Raw genomic sequence first — 19,061 nt, 5'->3', positions numbered from 1 at the left:
TCTCTCTTTGTCTCGATCTGTCTCCACACACACTACATATAAAGACACATATGGTAAAAAAAAAAAATAGACAGACACAAACACACACTCACTTCAGCAGATAGAAAAATAGAATCAGTCACTTACATGCCACACAGTGGGGTCCAGCGGGTAGCACTCCCAGTCTCCTATATGAGAGAAGAGATCAACTCAAACAGGAGAAGAAGACAGAAGGAGACGTACACACACCCACACACACGCACTGCACATACCAGCTCAACTACCACTATACACAACAGAGCCAGATCTGGACCTCCTTTGTAACAACTCTGTTTACAGAAGCAGCACAGAGTTGATTGAATATTTAGCTCCACTTCACCAGAATCACCCAGGACTTGACGACCTACTCCTCTTAGAGACTGAGAAAGAAAGAGTCTACACGTGACGTGTGTTTGTTGAGCTCTTCGTGGTTGTCGAGCAAACTTTCACTAGAAAGTCTAGTAAAAGGAAGGAAATATGTAACCTAGTTACTGCTGTACTTACCTCCGTCGTGACGCACCGACAAACTAAAAGTGTGTGCACATGCAGTCACAGAATGATTTAAATGCCTGAACACTCCTCCTGTGCCAACTCAAGCATCTTAACCCGCCTCGGTCCGAGCTAAAAAAGGAAACATGGCTCGCTACTGCACTGGTGTGTTTAGAACTAGTTTTGACAAATCTCCTCTTCCTCTCTCGTATGATCTATTAGTCATTAGAGAGCTTTGTCTGGTTTCAATCTAGGTTGGCATGTGGAACAAATGGCATGAAATGAAAGCGGACTGAAGCCTATTCTTCACAGTGCCGTGTATATAGTAGTAGACTATATATACAAAAGTATGTGGACACCACTTCAAATTAGTGGATTCGTCTATTTCAGCCACACCTGTTGCTGACAGGTGTATAAAATCGACCACAGAACCATTCAATCTCCTTAGACAAACATTGGCAATAGAATGGCCTTACTGAAGAGCTCAGTGACTTTTAACGTGGCACCGTCATAGGATGCCGCCTCTCCAACAAGTGACTATGTCATATTTCTGCACTGCTAGAGCTGCCCCGGTCAACTGTAAGTGTTGTTATTGTGAAGTGGAAACGTCTAGGAGCAACGATGGCTCAACCGCTAATAGGACCGCCGAGTGCTGAAGAGCGTAGCGTGTAAAATGTATCTGTTCTCTGTTGCAACATTCACTACCAAGTTCCGAACTGCCTCTGGAAGCAATGTCAGCACAAGAACTGGTCGTCGAGGTTTCCATGGCCAAGCAGCCTCACACAAGCCTAAGATCACCATGCGCAATGCAAAGAGTCGGCTGGAGTAGTGTAAAGCTCGCCGCCATTGGACTCTGGAGCAGTGGAAACACGTTCTCTAGAGTGGTGAATCACGCTTCACCATCTGGCAGTCCGACGGACGAATTTGGGTTTGGTGGATGGCAGGAGAACGCTACCTGCCCGAATGCATAGTGCCAACTGTGAAGTTTGGTGGAGGAGGAATAATGGTCTGGGGCTGTTTTCATGGTTCGGGCTAGGCCCTTTAGTTCCAGTGAAGGGAAATCTTAACTCTACCAGCATACAATGACATTCCAGATGATTCTGTGCTTCCAACTTTGTGGCAACAGTTTGCAGAAGGCCCTTTCCTGTTTCAGCATGACAATGCCCCCGTACACAAAGCGAGGTCCATACATAAATGGTTTATTGAGATCGGTGTGGAAGAACTTGACTGGCCTGCACAGAGCCCTGACCTCAACCCCATTGAACAACTTTGAGATGAATTGGAGTACCGACTGTAAGCCAGGCCTAATCGCCCAACATCTGTGCCGACCTCACTAATGCTCGTGTGGCTGAATGGAAGCAAGTCCCCGCAGCAATGTTCCAACATCTAGTGGAAAGCCTTCCCAGAAGAGTAGAGGCTATTATAGCAGCAGAAGGACCAACTCCATATTAATGCCCATGATTTTGGAATGAGATGTTCGACGAGCAGGTGTCCACATACTTTTGGTCATGTAGTGTTCTCCTTCTAGAAAATGTGATGTATCTACAGAGTTAACAAAAAATTAAGAACACCTTCCCAATATTGAGGACCATCCCCCCTTTGACCTCAGAGCAGCCTCAATTAGTCAGGGCGTGTACTCTACAAGGTGTCGAAAGTGTTCCACAGGGATGCTGGCCCATGTTGACTCAAATGCTTTTCATTGTTTCTTCAAGTTGGCAAGATGTCCTTTGGCTGGTGGACCATTCTTGATACAGACGGAAACTGTTGAGCATCAAAATCCAGTTGTGTTGCAGTTCTTGACCCAAGCCGGTGTGCCTGGTACCTCCTACTACCATACCCCGTTCAAAGGCACTTAAATCAGTCCCTCTAGGATTCCACGATTCTGCGATCGCATAATTCTATGCAAAATCAACCAATCAGCGCATATTATGTGAGAGCTCACAATTTTGACCAATCCCCGCACTTATAGTGCATAAAAGGGTCCAATCAAAAGCGGGTTCGTAATTGTGACCAATTACTGCACTGTTACCGTGGAAAATGGCCCAATCCAACCACACGTCCACAACATTTTTTTCCCCCCTGGCCTGTCAGCGTATTCATGTGTGAAGATGATGGGTGATTGTTGATGGCTGACAGGCAGTACAATGAACAGAAATCAATCTCATTTGCCAACAAAAACAGCTAACGACCGTGCGAAACAATTTCCAAATGTTTTTGGAAACAAGAGAAAATCGACAATCAACAGTTTCTTGGAATCAGCAAAGCGTATGAGAATGTCAGAACAGTTCCCACAGCAGCGGCAGATCACCATGACTGAAGTGGTAGCAGGGAAGACTGTGGCAAGCGCTGGAAGAATGAAGGTGAGTGGCGTTTTACTCAAACTTTTACTCCGCTAACCTTGGTTTTAGTAAGGTGGTCGGCACTCTGCTCTCCCCGGTCTGTCTATGGAGAGCGCTGCTCAAAGCACTGAGTGCAATTTATCAATTTTGCCGTTTTAAACTCTCTGTAAAACTTAATACGGATCACAAAAACACAATCTTTCTGGATTAAAAAAAATGGAATAGAACATATCAATCACAATACTCTATTTTTACGTTTTCTGTTCTTTATCTCCCTTACAACCCTTTCAGAAAAAAATCACAATCTCAAGTATTTTGAAGACAACTTATTAGAAATATCGATCCTCAAATTGAAAGCGATTGATCAGCTTTGAATCAATTTTTTGAGAGAGAGAGAGAGAGAGAGAGAGAGAGAGAGAGAGAGAGAGAGAGAGAGAGAGAGAGAGAGAGAGAGAGAGAGAGAGAGAGAGTGTTGATAGCAAGCCCCAAGCCTGATGGAGAGGAGAGGTGTATGTGAGTGGATTACGACAGAGCTGTTTGTTCAGGAAAATAAACACAATTGAGAACTTTAGATGTTTCTAATTGTTTTTGTTTTATGTATTCTGCTTAAAATCATCCTAAAGCTGAGCACATATGACTTTATTGCTTTATTAACGTAATAAAAAAAACAGCGTAAAATGTATCGCACAATTTCAAAAAATCTACCGCAAAATCAAGCATTTTTTGGCCACAGAAATCACAAAGAAAAATTGAGAAATCCTTGAAGAACTGTTAAATATTTTGTCTTGCCCACTCACCCTCTGAATGGCACACATACACAATCCATGTCTCAATTGTCTCAAGGCTTAAAAATCCTGCTTTAACATGTCTCCTCCCCTTCATCTACACTGATTGAAGTGGATTTAACAAGTGACATCAATACAGGATCATAGCTTCCACCTGGATTCACCTGGACAGTCTATGTCATGGAAAGAGCGGGTGTTCCTTAATGTTTTGTACACTCAGTGTATCCTAAACATACAGGATAACAGAGTTAGTACTGTAGGACATGCTAAGGTAAATAGCTAGGACATGGCTAGGTACAGGGGCATGGTTAAAACTAAAATTAGTAGTCACATAGCTGAGACGATGTTACAGAAGCATCGAGTGTTTGTTCCAATGGCTCCAGGGCTGCAGTCTGTGTCCTAGCTCTGTCAGCCAGGGTCACATGTGGTCAGGGCAGCGTAAACCTATCCTGAAACCCTCGGGCCAAGCCACGGCCAGAATATCATATACACAAAAGCGCACGCACACAAGCGCACGCACATACACAGTGCCGTCACACACGCACACACTCAACAGCCAAAACATATCCGCTGAATAATTTTACTGAACATGTTTGCTCACGAGAAAACGATCTGAGATCAGGTACAATGATTACATTATATGTACACTATACATTAATATATAGACTCCAAGAACATGCCTCCACATTGAGACAATATGTCAAATACCACTATCTTTCATCTAATAATCTCATAAGAACAGCCTATGATTACTTACCTGTAATGAAGTAGAACGCGACCGCGAGTTTGGAATGTTACAATGAAGAAAGCAGACTGAGCCTGAACAGCTCACTAGTCGCTACTATTTACAATCACCTGTAACGTGTGAGTGTGTTAAAAGGTGAGCACACACACACACATTCACACACCATGAGAGAGCCCCGTGTTTTACATTGTGCCCAGCATGTCTTCTAAACAAGAGAGTGCACAGTCTTACTACGCACTCGTACTTCTTTCACTGCAGTGTGGGATGCATACAGTATCGGTAAGCTCTTTCACAGAGTGGGAGGAAGCTGGCCCTAGCAACTGATCTGAAGTTAGTGTTGCATTGTGTCCCTTCATGGTTATGGTTAAGATTTGGCGAGGTTAAGCTGAACCTAGATCTGTGTCTATGGGAAACTTGGACTCTGGAGCCTCTATCACCTCTCTTACCTCTCTCACCTCTCTCGCTGACACTCTCAATCTCGGCATCCTCACAGCTGCTATACTCCGGCGTGGTCCCTCCCTCTTCCTCTGAGCTGCTGACAGATGTCTGTCTCTTCCCGGCACCGCCACGTTTTGACTTGTAGGGCCGTGGCGGGGGCGGCCGCAGAGACTCTGACTGGTCCGAGCTGAGCGAATCATTGCGCAGCATGCTTTCAGCCTTCTCCCGTTTGGACCGGCGCAGGAGGGGATCCTGACCGGGTCCGGGGCCCGGGCCTGTCCCAGGGGGCTCCCTGAGTTCTGGGGGCTGGAGCTGTGTAGGGCCAAGGCCCTGTGGCCCCCTAGTGCCCCCCACCACCGTCCTCTGGCCCAGCATAGCCTCGGGCTGGCCCCCAATGCCCCCAACACTCTCAAACCCAATCCCCATCCCAACCCCCCTGCCTCGCCCCTGGGGCTGTAGAGGGTGCCTGCCCCCCAGTGGCTCCCCTGGCTGGGGCTGGGCTAAATGTCGGGGGGCGTTGGGGTCTATGTGGTAGCCCTCCTCTGTCCATCGGGGGACCCCCACTCCCACAGGGTCGTGTTCCAGAGAGCGGCCCTTACTCAGCCGCCGGCCCTCCCTCCGCTCCCGCTCCCACTGGTCCCGATCCACTGACACCTGGGTATGGAGTCTGGGATGACCCGGCCGACGCTCACCTCGACCTTTAACGTTCTGATCGCCCGGCTTTCTCCTGGTGGGTGAAGGAGAGAAAACGAGAGAGAGAGAGCGAGAGAGAGAACGGATTACGTGTATGTCAGTTTAGAGTAAGGTTTAAGTAGGTTAAAATAAAATACAATTGTATTGGTCGAGTATACACATATTTTGCAGGTGTTCACAGGTGCAGTGAAATGCTTATGTTCCTAGCTCCAACAGTGCAGTAACACCTAACAATACACACAAATCCCCAAAATAAAAATAAATGAATATCAGAACGAGCAATGTTATAGTCTGGAATAGTCTGGACTCCTTGACTTTTTCCACATTTTGTTAAGTTGCAGCCTTAATCAAAAATTGATAAAATTATTTGTATCAATCTACACACAACATCTCATAATGACAAAGCGAAAACAGGTGTTTAGAAATGTTGCCAATTTATTACAAATAAAATACAGAATTACCTTATTTACATAAGTACTCAGACCCTTTTCTATGAGACTCGAAATTGAGCTCAGGTGCATCCTGTTTCCATTGATTATCCTTGACATGTGTCTACAACTTGATTGGAGTCCACCTGTGGTAAATTCAATTGATTGGACATGATTTGGGAAGACACACACCTGTCTATAAGGTCCCACAGTTGACAGTGCATGTCAGAACAAAACCAAGCCATGAGGTCAAGGAATTGTTTATAGAGCTCCGATACAGGATTGTGTCGAGGCACAGATCTGGGGCTGGGTACCAAAACATTTCTGCAGCATTGAAGGTCCCCAAGGACACAGTGGCCTCCATCATTCTGAAATGGAAGAAGTTTGGAACCACCAAGACTCTTCCTAGAGCTGGCCGCCCGGCCAAACTGAGCAATCGGGGGAGAAGGGCCTTGGTCAGGAAGGTGACTCTGACAGAGCTCCAGAGATGGGAGAACCTTCCAGAAGGACAACCATTCTTAGTAAAAGGCACGACGGCCCACTTGGAGTTTGCCAAGAGGCATCTAAAGGACGGACCATAAGAAACAAGATTCTCAGGTCTGATGAAACCAAGATTGAACCCTTTGGCCTGAATGCCAAGCGTCCCGTCTGGAGAGAACCTGGCACCTTCCCTACGGTGAAGCATGGTGGTGGCAGCATCATGCTGTGGGGATGTTTTTCAATGACAGGGAATGGGAGACTAGTCAGGATCAGTTAATAAGTTTTAGGTTGTAGTTATTATAGGAATTCTAGGACTATTTTCTCTATACCATTTGTATTTCATATACCTGCGACTATTGGATGTTCTTATAGGCACTTTAGTAATGCCAGCCTAATCTCGGGAGTTGATAGGCTTGAAGTCATAAACAGCACTGTGCTTCAATGATTGAGCTGCTGGCAAACGCAGTAAAGTGCTGTTTGAATGAATGCTTATGAGCCTGCTGCTGCCGATCACCACTCAGTCAGACTGCTCTATCAAATATCAAATCATAGACTTAATTATAATAAACACACAGAAATACGAGCCTTTTGTCATTAATATGGTCAAATACGGAAACTATCATTTCGAAAACCATTTCGTTTATTCTTTCAGTGAAATACGGAACCGTTCCATATTTTATAGAAAGGGTGGCAACCCTAATTCTAAATATTGCTGTTACATTGCACGACCTTCAATATTATGTCATAATTATGTAAAATTCTGGCAAATTAATTACGGTCTTTGTTAGGAAGAAATGGTCTTCACACAGTTCGCAACGAGCCAGGCGGCCCAAACTGCAGCATGTACCCTGCCTCTGCTTGCACTGAAAGCAAGAGAAGTGACACAATTTCCCTAGTTAATATTGCCTGCTAACATGAATTTCTTTTAACTACATATGCAGGTTTAAAAATATACTTGTGTATTGATTTTAAGAAAGGCATTGATGTTTATGGTTAGGTACATTGGTGAAACGACAGTGCTTTTTTCGCGAATGCGCTTGTTAAATCATCACCCGTTTGGCGAAGTTGAAGTAGGCTGTGATTCGATGATAAATTAACAGGCACAGCATTGATTATATGAAACGCAGAACAAGCTAGTTAACCTAGTAATATCATCAACCATGTGTAGTTAATTACTGACTTTGTGACTATTGATTGTTTTTTAGAAGATAAGTTTAATGCAAGCTAGCAACTACCTTGGCTCCTTGCAGCCACAAGGTCCTTTTGATGCTGCACTTGCGTAACAGGTGGTCAGCCTGCCACGCAGTCTCCTCGTGGATTGCAATGTAATCGGCCATAATCGGCGACCAAAAAGGCCGATTACCGATTGTTATGGAAACGTGAAATCGGCACTAATTAATCGTCCATACCGATTAATCGGTCGACCTCTAGTACACAGCAAAGACAATGCAGGAGTGTCTTAGGGACAAGTGAATGTCATTGAGTGGCCCAGCCAGACCCCGGACTTGAACCTGATTTAACATCTCTGGAGAGACCTGAAAATAGCTGTGCAGCGACAGTCCTCATCCAACCTGACAAAGCTTGAGAGGATCTGATGAGAAGAATGGGAGAAACTCCCCAAATACAGGTGTTCCAAGCTTGTAGCGTCATTCCCAAGAAGACTCTAGGCTTTAATTGCTGCCAAAGGTGCTTGAACAATGTATTGAGTAAAAGGTCTGAATACTTATATAAATGTGATATAAATTTGCAAACATTTCTAAAAACCAGTTTTTGCTTTGTCATTATGGGGTATTGTGTGTAGATTGATGAGGGGGGGAACAATTGAATCAATTTTAGAATAAGGCTGTTACGTAACAAAATGTGGAAAAGGTGAAGGGGTCTGAATACTTTCCGAATGCACTGTATGTATATGATGGTGTGTACAGACAGTATGGACAGTATATGAATATAAAAAGGTGTGTACAGTAGTAGTTAAATAGGATGAGCTTTGACTAGAATACAGTATATACAGTGAGGGAAAAATTATTTGATCCCCTGTTGATTTTGTACGTTTGCCCACTGACAAAGAGATGATCAGTCTATAATTTTAATGGTAGGTTAATTTGAACAGTGAGAGACAGAATAACAACAAAGAAATCCAGAAAAACGCATGTTAAAAATGTTATAAATTGATTTGCATTTTAATGAGGGAAATAAGTATTTGACCCCCTCTCAATCAGAAAGACTTCTGGCTCCCAGGTGTCTTTTATACAGGTAGCGAGCTGAGATTAGGAGCACACTCTTAAAGGGAGTGCTCCTAATCTCAGCTTGTTACCTGTATAAAAGACACCTGTCCACAGAAGCAATCAATCAATCAGATTCCAAACTCTCCACTATGGCCAAGACCAAAGAGCTCTCCAAGGATGTCAGGGACAAGATTGTAGACCTACACAAGGCTGGAATGGGCTACAAGACCATCGCCAAGCAGCTTGGTGAGAAGGTGACAACAGTTGGTGCGATTATTCGCAAATGGAAAAAACACAAAAGAACTGTCAATCTCCCTCGGCCTGGGGCTCCATGCAAGATCTCACCTCGTGGAGTTGCAATGATCATGAGAACGGTGAGGAATCAGCCCAGAACTACACGGGAGGATCTTGTCAATGATCTCAAGGCAGCTGGGACCATACTCACCAAGAAAACAATTGGTAACACACTACACCGCGAAGGACTGAAATCCTGCAGCGCCCGCAAGGTCCCCCTGCTCAAGAAAGCACATATACATGCCCATCTGAAGTTTGCCAATGAACATCTGAATGACTCAGAGGACAACTGGTGAAAGTGTTGTGGTCAGATGAGACCAAAATGGAGCTCTTTGGCATCAACTCACCTCGCCGTGTTTGGAGGAGGGGGAATGCTGCCTATGACCCCAAGAGCGCCATCCCCACCGTCAAACATGGAGGTGGAAACATTATGCTTTCGGGGTGTTTTTCTGCTAAGGGGACAGGACAACTTCACCGCATCAAAGGGACGATGGACGGGGCCATGTACCGTCAAATCTTGGGTGAGAACCTCCTTCCCTCAGCCAGGGCATTGAAAATGGGTTGTGGATGGGTATTCCAGCATGACAATGACCCAAAACACACGGCCAAGGTAACAAAGGAATGGCTCAAGAAGAAGCACATTAAGGTCCTGGAGTGGCCTAGCCAGTCTCCAGACCTTAATCCCATAGAAAATCTGTCGAGGGGCTGAAGGTTCGAGTTGCCAAACGTCAGCCTCGAAACCTTAATGACTTGGAGAAGATCTGCAAAGAGGAGTGGGACAAAATCCCTCCTGAGATGTGTGCAAACCTGGTGGCCAACTACAAGAAACGTCTGACCTCTGTGATTGCCAACAAGGGTTTTGCCACCAAGTACTAAGTCATGTTTTGCAGAGGGGTCAAATACTTATTTCCCTCATTAAAATGCAAATCAATTTATAACATTTTTAACATGCGTTTTTCTGGATTATTTTGTTGTTATTCTGTCTCTCACTGTTCAAATAAACCTACCATTAAAATTATAGACTGATCATTTCTTTGTCAGTGGGCAAACGTACAAAATCAGCAGGGGATCAAATTATTTTTTCTCTCACTGTACGTACACTGAGTAAACTGAATATAAGAACACCTTCCTAATGTTGAGTTAGGGGCATGGACTCTACAAGGCCTTGAAAGCGTTCCACAGGGATGCTGGCCCATGTTGACTCCAAAGCTTCCCACAGTTGTGTCAAGTTGGCTGGATGTCCTTTGGGTGATGGACCATTCTTGATACATACAGGAAACGGTTGAGTGTGAAAAACCCAGCAGTGTTGCAGTTCTTGACAAAAACCGGTGTGTCTGGCACCTACTATCATATCCTGTTCAAAGGCACTTACATTGTTTGTCTTGCCCATTCACCCTCTGAATGGCACACATCCATAAAACATGTCTCAAATTGTCTCAAGTCTCCTTCCATTTATTTACACTGATTGAAGTGGATTTAACAAGTGACATCAATATGGGATCATAGCTTTCACCTGGATTCAACTGGTCAGTCTGTGTCATCGAACAAACTGTAGTTCTTAATTGTTTTGTATTCTTAGTGTACATATGAAATATGTAAACATTATTAAAGTGACCAGTGTTCAATGACTATGTATATAGGGCAGCAGTCACTAAGGTGCAGTGTAGAGGTTTACAGGTTAACCATTGGTGTGTTCATGGCCAGGGCTTACGGTGGCTCGCTACGTGAGCGGGGGTCCATTCCGGGTGCCAGTCCTGGGTCACCGGGGCGATTGGGGTCGAGGGGCCCCAGGGGGACTTGGAAGTGGGAACGGAGCTTCTTGTCACCGGGGTTCAGGCCACACATGGCCGGGTCACTGATGCCTGAGCCTAGACCTGGCTTCCCTGGACCTGAGAACCACTCCCCTGGCTTAGTGAGGATCTCCTGCTGCTTACGGCAGTTATTACACACCCACATCACCTGGAGGAACACAGATACGTAGATGTATTATATGGTTATTATACAGTTATTACACACCCACATCACCTGGTGGAACACAGATACGTAGATGTATTATATGGTTATCATACAGTTATTACACACCCACATCACCTGGAGGAACACAGATACGTAGATGTATTATATGGTTATTATACAGTTATTACACACCCACATCACCTGGAGGAACACAGATACGTAGATGTATTATATGGTTATTATACAGTTATTACACACCCACATCACCTGGAGGAACACAGATACGTAGATGTATTATATGGTTATTATACAGTTATTACACACCCACATCACCTGGTGGAACACAGATATGTAGATGTATTATATGGTTATTATACAGTTATTACACACCCACATCACCTGGAGGAACACAGATACGTAGATGTATTATATGGTTATTACACACCCACATCACTTGGAGGAACACAGATACGTAGATGTATTATATGGTTATTATACAGTTATTACACACCCACATCACCTGGAGGAACACAGATACGTAGATGTATTATATGGTTATTATACAGTTATTACACACCCACATCACCTGGAGAAAGAGGTTATAACAGTTATTACCCAGCCACATTACCTGGAGGAAGAGGTTATAACACATTTATTACCCAGCCATATCACCTGGAGGAAGAGGTTATAATAGTTATTACCCAGCCACATTACCTGGAGGAAGAGGTTATAACACAGTTATTACCCAGCCACATCACCTGGAGAAAGAGGTTATAACACAGTTATTACCCAGCCACATCACCTGGAGAAAGAAGTTATTACACAGTTCTTACCCAGCCACACCACCTGGAGGAAGAGGTTATAACACAGTTATTACCCAGTCACACCACCTGGAGGAAGAAGTTATAACAGTTATTACCCAGTCACATCACCTGGAGGAAGAGGTTATGACACAGTTATTACCCAGCCACACCACCTGGAGGAAGAGGTTATAACACAGTTATCACCCAGCCACACCACCCGGAGGAAGAAGTTATAACAGTTATTACCCAGCCTCATCACCTGGAGGGAGAGGTTATAACACAGTTATTACCCAGCCATATCACCTGGAGGGAGAAGTTCTAACAGTTATTACCCAGCCACATCACCTGGAGGGAGAGGTTATAACACAGTTATTACCCAGCCACATCACCTGGAGGAGAGGTTATAACAGTTATTACCCAGCCATATCACCTGGAGGGAGAAGTTATAACAGTTATTACCCAGCCATATCACCTGGAGGGAGAAGTTATAACAGTTATTACCCAGCCACATCACCTGGAGGGAGAGGTTATAACACAGTTATGACCCAGCCACATCACCTGGAGGAAGAGGTTATAACACCGTTATTACCCAGCCACATTGCCTGGAGGAAGAGGTTATAACACAGTTATTACCCAGTCACACCACCTGGAGGAATAGGTTATAACAGTTATTACCCAGCCACATTACCTGGAAGAAGAGGTTATTACACAGTTATTACACAGCCACATCACCTGGAGGGAGAGGTTATAACACAGTTATTACCCAGCCACATCACCTGGAGGGAGAAGTTATAACACAGTTATTACCCAGTCACACCACCTGGAGGAAGAGGTTATAACAGTTATTACCCAGTCACACCACCTGGAGGAATAGGTTATAACAGTTATTACCCAGCCACATCACCTGGGGGAAGAGGTTATAACACAGTTATTACCCAGTCACACCACCTGGAGGAAGAGGTTATAACACAGTTATTACCCAGTCACACCACCTGGAGGAAGAGGTTAAAACAGTTATTACCCAGTCACACCACCTGGAGGAATAGGTTATAACAGTTATTACCCAGCCACATTACCTGGAGGGTGAGGTTATAATACAGTTATTACCCAGTCACACCACCTGGAGGAAGAGGTTATAACACAGTTATTACCCAGTCACACCACCTGGAGGAAGAGGTTATAACAGTTATTACCCAGTCACACCACCTGGAGGTATAGGTTATAACAGTTATTACCCAGCCACATCACCTGGAGGAAGAGGTTATAATAGTTATTACCCAGCCACATTACCTGGAGGAAGAGGTTATAACACAGTTATTACCCAGCCACATCACCTGGAGAAAGAGGTTATAACACAGTTATTACCCAGCCACATCACCTGGAGAAAGAAGTTATTACACAGTTCTTACCCAGCCACACCACCTGGAGGAAGAGGTTATAACACAGTTATTACCCAGTCACACCACCTGGAGGAAGAAGTTATAACAGTTATTACCCAGCCTCATCACCTGGAGGGAGAGGTTATAACACAGTTATTACCCAGCCATATCACCTGGAGGGAGAAGTTCTAACAGTTATTACCCAGCCACATCACCTGGAGGGAGAGGTTATAACACAGTTATTACCCAGCCACATCGCCTGGAGGAGAGGTTATAACAGTTATTACCCAGCCATATCACCTGGAGGGAGAAGTTATAACAGTTATTACCCAGCCACATCACCTGGAGGGAGAGGTTATAACACAGTTATGACCCAGCCACATCACCTGGAGGAAGAGGTTATAACACCGTTATTACCCAGCCACATTACCTGGAGGAAGAGGTTATAACACAGTTATTACCCAGTCACACCACCTGGAGGAATAGGTTATAACAGTTATTACCCAGCCACATTACCTGGAAGAAGAGGTTATAACACAGTTATTACACAGCCACATCACCTGGAGGGAGAGGTTATAACACAGTTATTACCCAGCCACATCACCTGGAGGGAGAAGTTATAACACAGTTATTACCCAGTCACACCACCTGGAGGAAGAGGTTATAACAGTTATTACCCAGTCACACCACCTGGAGGAATAGGTTATAACAGTTATTACCCAGCCACATCACCTGGGGGAAGAGGTTATAACACAGTTATTACCCAGTCACACCACCTGGAGGAAGAGGTTATAACACAGTTATTACCCAGTCACACCACCTGGAGGAAGAGGTTAAAACAGTTATTACCCAGTCACACCACCTGGAGGAATAGGTTATAACAGTTATTACCCAGCCACATCACCTGGAGGAAGAGGTTATAATAGTTATTACCCAGCCACATTACCTGGAGGAAGAGGTTATAACACAGTTATTACCCAGCCACATCACCTGGAGAAAGAGGTTATAACACAGTTATTACCCAGCCACATCACCTGGAGAAAGAAGTTATTACACAGTTCTTACCCAGCCACACCACCTGGAGGAAGAGGTTATAACACAGTTATTACCCAGTCACACCACCTGGAGGAAGAAGTTATAACAGTTATTACCCAGCCTCATCACCTGGAGGGAGAGGTTATAACACAGTTATTACCCAGCCATATCACCTGGAGGGAGAAGTTCTAACAGTTATTACCCAGCCACATCACCTGGAGGGAGAGGTTATAACACAGTTATTACCCAGCCACATCGCCTGGAGGAGAGGTTATAACAGTTATTACCCAGCCATATCACCTGGAGGGAGAAGTTATAACAGTTATTACCCAGCCATATCACCTGGAGGGAGAAGTTATAACAGTTATTACCCAGCCACATCACCTGGAGGGAGAGGTTATAACACAGTTATGACCCAGCCACATCACCTGGAGGAAGAGGTTATAACACCGTTATTACCCAGCCACATTACCTGGAGGAAGAGGTTATAACACAGTTATTACCCAGTCACACCACCTGGAGGAATAGGTTATAACAGTTATTACCCAGCCACATTACCTGGAAGAAGAGGTTATAACACAGTTATTACACAGCCACATCACCTGGAGGGAGAGGTTATAACACAGTTATTACCCAGCCACATCACCTGGAGGGAGAAGTTATAACACAGTTATTACCAAGTCACACCACCTGGAGGAAGAGGTTATAACACAGTTATTACCCAGTCACACCACCTGGAGGAAGAGGTTAAAACAGTTATTACCCAGTCACACCACCTGGAGGAATAGGTTATAACAGTTATTACCCAGCCACATTACCTGGAGGGGGAGGTTATAATACAGTTATTACCCAGTCACACCACCTGGAGGAAGAGGTTATAACACAGTTATTACCCAGTCACACCACCTGGAGGAAGAGGTTATAACAGTTATTACCCAGTCACACCACCTGGAGGTATAGGTTATAACAGTTATTACCCAGCCACATCACCTGGAGGAAGAGGTTATAATAGTTATTACCCAGCCACATTACCTGGAGGAAGAGGTTATAACACAGTTATTACCCAGCCACATCACCTGGAGAAAGAGGTTATAACACAGTTATTACCCAGCCACATCACCTGGAGAAAGAAGTTATTACACAGTTCTTACCCAGCCACACCACCTGGAGGAAGAGGTTATAACAGTTATTACCCAGTCACACCACCTGGAGGAAGAGGTTATAACAGTTATTACCCAGCCACATCATCTGGAGGAAGAGGTTATAACAGTTATTACCCAGCCACATTACCTGGAGGGAGAGGTTATAATACAGTTATCACCCAGCCACATCACCTGGAGGGAGAGGTTATAATACAGTTATCACCCAGCCACATTACCTGGAGGGAGAGGTTATAATACAGTTATTACCCAGCCACATTACCTGGAGGGAGAGGTTATAATACAGTTAACACCCAGCCACATTACCTGGAGGGAGAGGTTATAATACAGTTATTACCCAGTCACATTACCTGGAGGGAGAGGTTATAATACAGTTATCACCCAGCCACATCACCTGGAGGAAATTGATACATAGAGTACTGCATTTGTTTGTTAAAATCAAAATAATTTACATGGATATAATTACTTAAAGCCCAAGTTGCTTTATCATTAGTTGGTTAGCAACTTACTTGGTACATATTGTATTGAATATCACATGAGAACAGCATTGTGTTGTGTATAGTGAGTAGCTATTATTATCACAAGTAATTAAGATAAGCACTGAGCCAATAGTGACAGACCAACTGTGAAGTTCAGGATCACACACAAACTATGGCTTAGAAACAGACAGAGAGGAATCAGGGGGGATTCCATAAGACTCCCTGATGGCTTCTTAAAGAGAACTAAGATAAAACACCTTGGCATGTTTCATATTTTCCCTCTCTCTCCCCCTTTCTCTATCTCTCTCCCCCTCTCTCCCCCTTTCTCTATCTCTCTCCCCCTCTCTCCCCCTTTCTCTATCTCTCTCCCCTCTCTCCCCCTTTCTCTATCTCTCTCCCCCTCTCTCCCCCTTTCTCTATCTCTCTCCCCCTTTCTCTCACTCTCTCCCCCTCTCGTCCCCCTTTCTCTCACTCTCTCCCCCTCTCGTCCCCCTTTCTCTCCCTCTCTCCCCCTCTCTCCTCCTCCAGATTGCTTGTGATTAAAAAGCCACAAAAGCCGAGGAGAAAACAGCCACACACCAACGCAGTTATATTTATCCCACCATCCACAAGGCAGGCAGGCACACACACACACACACACACACACACACACACACACACACACACACACACACACACACACACACACACACACACACACACACACACACACACACACAGTGCTTTGCTGAAGATATCCACCAGCCCACCGATTCCTGCTGCCAGACCTAAGTAGCCGATCCCTGCCAGACCCAAGCAGCAGATCTGTGCCAGCACCAAGCATAGATCTCCCGCTTTGCCTGCTGCTGCAACATAGAGCCAGAACACACACACAATCCCTGACAGGGCAACCCTCCAACAAAACACACTCTCCATGAACGCACAGTCGCATATGCCTCCTGCCACCTCCACTGCTGCTGTCCTAGTTTATCACACAACAGCCAACTTTACTAGTCAGCTATCGTTCCCAGTTGAAAGTGTTAATGTGGGTGACACTTTCCATAAGACACCTGTGTACGATGTTTTTATAGTGCTTAGTATCGCCGATAGTGCATTATTAGAATGCTTAAATGTGTAAGTGCCTTTTCCTCTCTCTCACAAGTATTTTTAGCCAGATCCTAATTGCTATGTCAAATTTGATGTTCCTTTTGATGGCATAGAAGGCCCTTCTTGCCTTGTCTCTCAGATCGTTCACAGCTTTATGGAAGTTACCTGTGGCGTATGATGTTTTATGTGTGCTCAAGGGCAACGGTGTATAGATGTAATTTCTATTTGTGGTCCTGGCAACTGGACCTTTTTTGGAACATCTCTCTCTCTCTCTGTCTCTCTCTCTCTCTCTCCATCTTAGTTTAGTATAAACAACCGCTCCAATACCAAACAAAGTGTTCTTGATTCCAAACCCCAGTCTGACATGGCATGTGACATTTAACATCTGACACCTCACATAAATGTTTTGCTACTACTGACACACACACACACACACACACACACACACACACACACACACACACACACACACACACACACACACACACACACACACACACACACACACACACACACACACACACACACACACACACACACACACAGGGATCTACACTAAATCAGACTCACAATCCACAGCAGTCAGATGTGGGGGAACCCTTGCAGTACATGATTAGAAAGGCACTCTATAATCCTGTGTGTGTGCGTGCGTGCGTGCGTGTGTGTGTGTGAGAGAGAGAGAGCGAGAGAGAGTCAAACAAAAAAAGGCCAACAATATATGTTCCGAGGTCACCGCTGACAAGAAACTTTGGCCAGCGTTGAAAACACTCATGCACCATTTTGCCTCACATCTGGACCTTGAATCACTAATCAAGGTCCAGATGACACCAATACAAATGGACAACATTTGCGAGGCAGTGCAGGACCCTAAGAACTGCTGTTTTTCCATGGAAGCCACAGATAATCCAGGAGTAATCCTGGTATTAGATCACTCTCTGATAGGAGGCAGCCAGTCGGCAGGATGGAGTCATAGCCGGGCAGATTGCAGCAAACACAAAGCCTTTACACACACTCCCACTTCCAACAGCAACATATCACATGACCAGAAGAGACCCCAGAGACTAGAGACAGAGAGACAGACAGAGAGACAAACAGAGAGACAGACAGAGAGACAGAGACAGAGAGAGAGCTAGAGACAGAGAGAGAGAGAGACAGAGAGAGACAGAGTGAGACAGACAGAGAGAGAGACAGAGAGAGAGCTAGAGACAGAGAGAGACAGCGAGAGAGAGAGAGAGAGCTAGAGACAGAGAGAGAGAGAGAGCTAGACACAGAGAGAGAGAGAGAGAGAGAGAGAGAGAGAGAGACAGAGACAGAGACAGAGACAGAGACAGAGAGCTAGAGAGTCAGGAGGGAAGCAGCATGTAATGTGAGCAGAAGAAACCCCCAGAGACTAGATAGTGAGTGAGTGTGTGCGTGTGTGTGCATGAGTGAGTGTAGAACAACAATGAAAAATTCAGTGCTGAAATCTCAGAGATTCTATTGTATTGCTGCTGGTTCCTGGAAAGACTAACACACTCTGTAACCATAGTTACCGCATGTTGTTACATTCCACTGAGGGAATCCCCATTCTCTGTCTTCAGGTACAGCTGAGAAAGGTCAACAAAAGGTCAGGCTCTATAGTGGAACTAAATGCTTTACCACAGTAGAGTACATTATGAAAGAGAATGCTCATTCCCTAGTAACAGTGACTAGCTCATTATCACACTAATTACCAGCTACATCATTTGGCTAATGACCATCCAATCAACAAGTGATCAGAGCCTCTGGGTGGGGCTGTGGGGAACAGAGATGCACCTGATTTATCAACTCCTCGCCAAGCCCTCAAATAGTTGAATCAGGTGTGTTAGTGCTGGGTTAGAACAAACATGTGTACAGTCTGAATTGAGAAACCCTGCTCTAGCCGCCTACCCAGCCGCCTACCCAGCCGCCTACCCAGCCGGCTCCTGCACCATCTATACGATCTACTGTGCTGTAATGTGATGGGCTGTGATCTTGTCTCCATTGACTAGTGTGAAGGGAACAGGCGAGGACCACGAGTAGTGAGTCACTGCTGTCAGCGTGTCCTCACAGGTGAGATGGATGGGGTTTCCCTTCAGGGGCAAGGGGGCGGTCTGACAAGGGCACGTTCACAATGACAGCTTGACGTATGGAGGCGGCAACAAGCAATGCACTACCCATAATTCAGCGGGCTATAAATCCTAGGTAAGGATGAAAGAGTGCCACAAAGGA

At 45.0% G+C, this 19,061-nt stretch overlaps 1 protein-coding gene across 14 annotated transcripts in view; it reads right to left on the bottom strand.

Moving 5' to 3' along the window:
- The window catches only part of rims1a (regulating synaptic membrane exocytosis 1a), a 73,011-nt gene that overhangs the window by 31,526 nt on the left and 22,424 nt on the right, over positions 1-19,061 (bottom strand). For 13 of the 14 annotated variants that reach the window (XM_029752769.1, XM_029752783.1, XM_029752770.1 and 10 more), the window contains 3 exons: positions 10,646-10,893; positions 4,823-5,541; positions 127-167 (listed from right to left, as the gene is read on the bottom strand). In XM_029752769.1, coding sequence (XP_029608629.1) covers positions 127-167; positions 4,823-5,541; positions 10,646-10,893 — 1,008 coding nt within the window. The remainder of the gene's footprint in view (positions 1-126; positions 168-4,822; positions 5,542-10,645; positions 10,894-19,061) is intronic. The other variant, XM_029752772.1, reaches the window with a different exon arrangement.

This window comes from Salmo trutta, chromosome 5, assembly GCF_901001165.1.
Source record: "Salmo trutta chromosome 5, fSalTru1.1, whole genome shotgun sequence".
Taxonomy (NCBI): Eukaryota; Metazoa; Chordata; class Actinopteri; order Salmoniformes; family Salmonidae; genus Salmo; species Salmo trutta.
The sequence above is the reverse complement of the archived record's forward strand: the minus strand, read 5'-3'. Positions and strand labels throughout refer to the sequence as shown.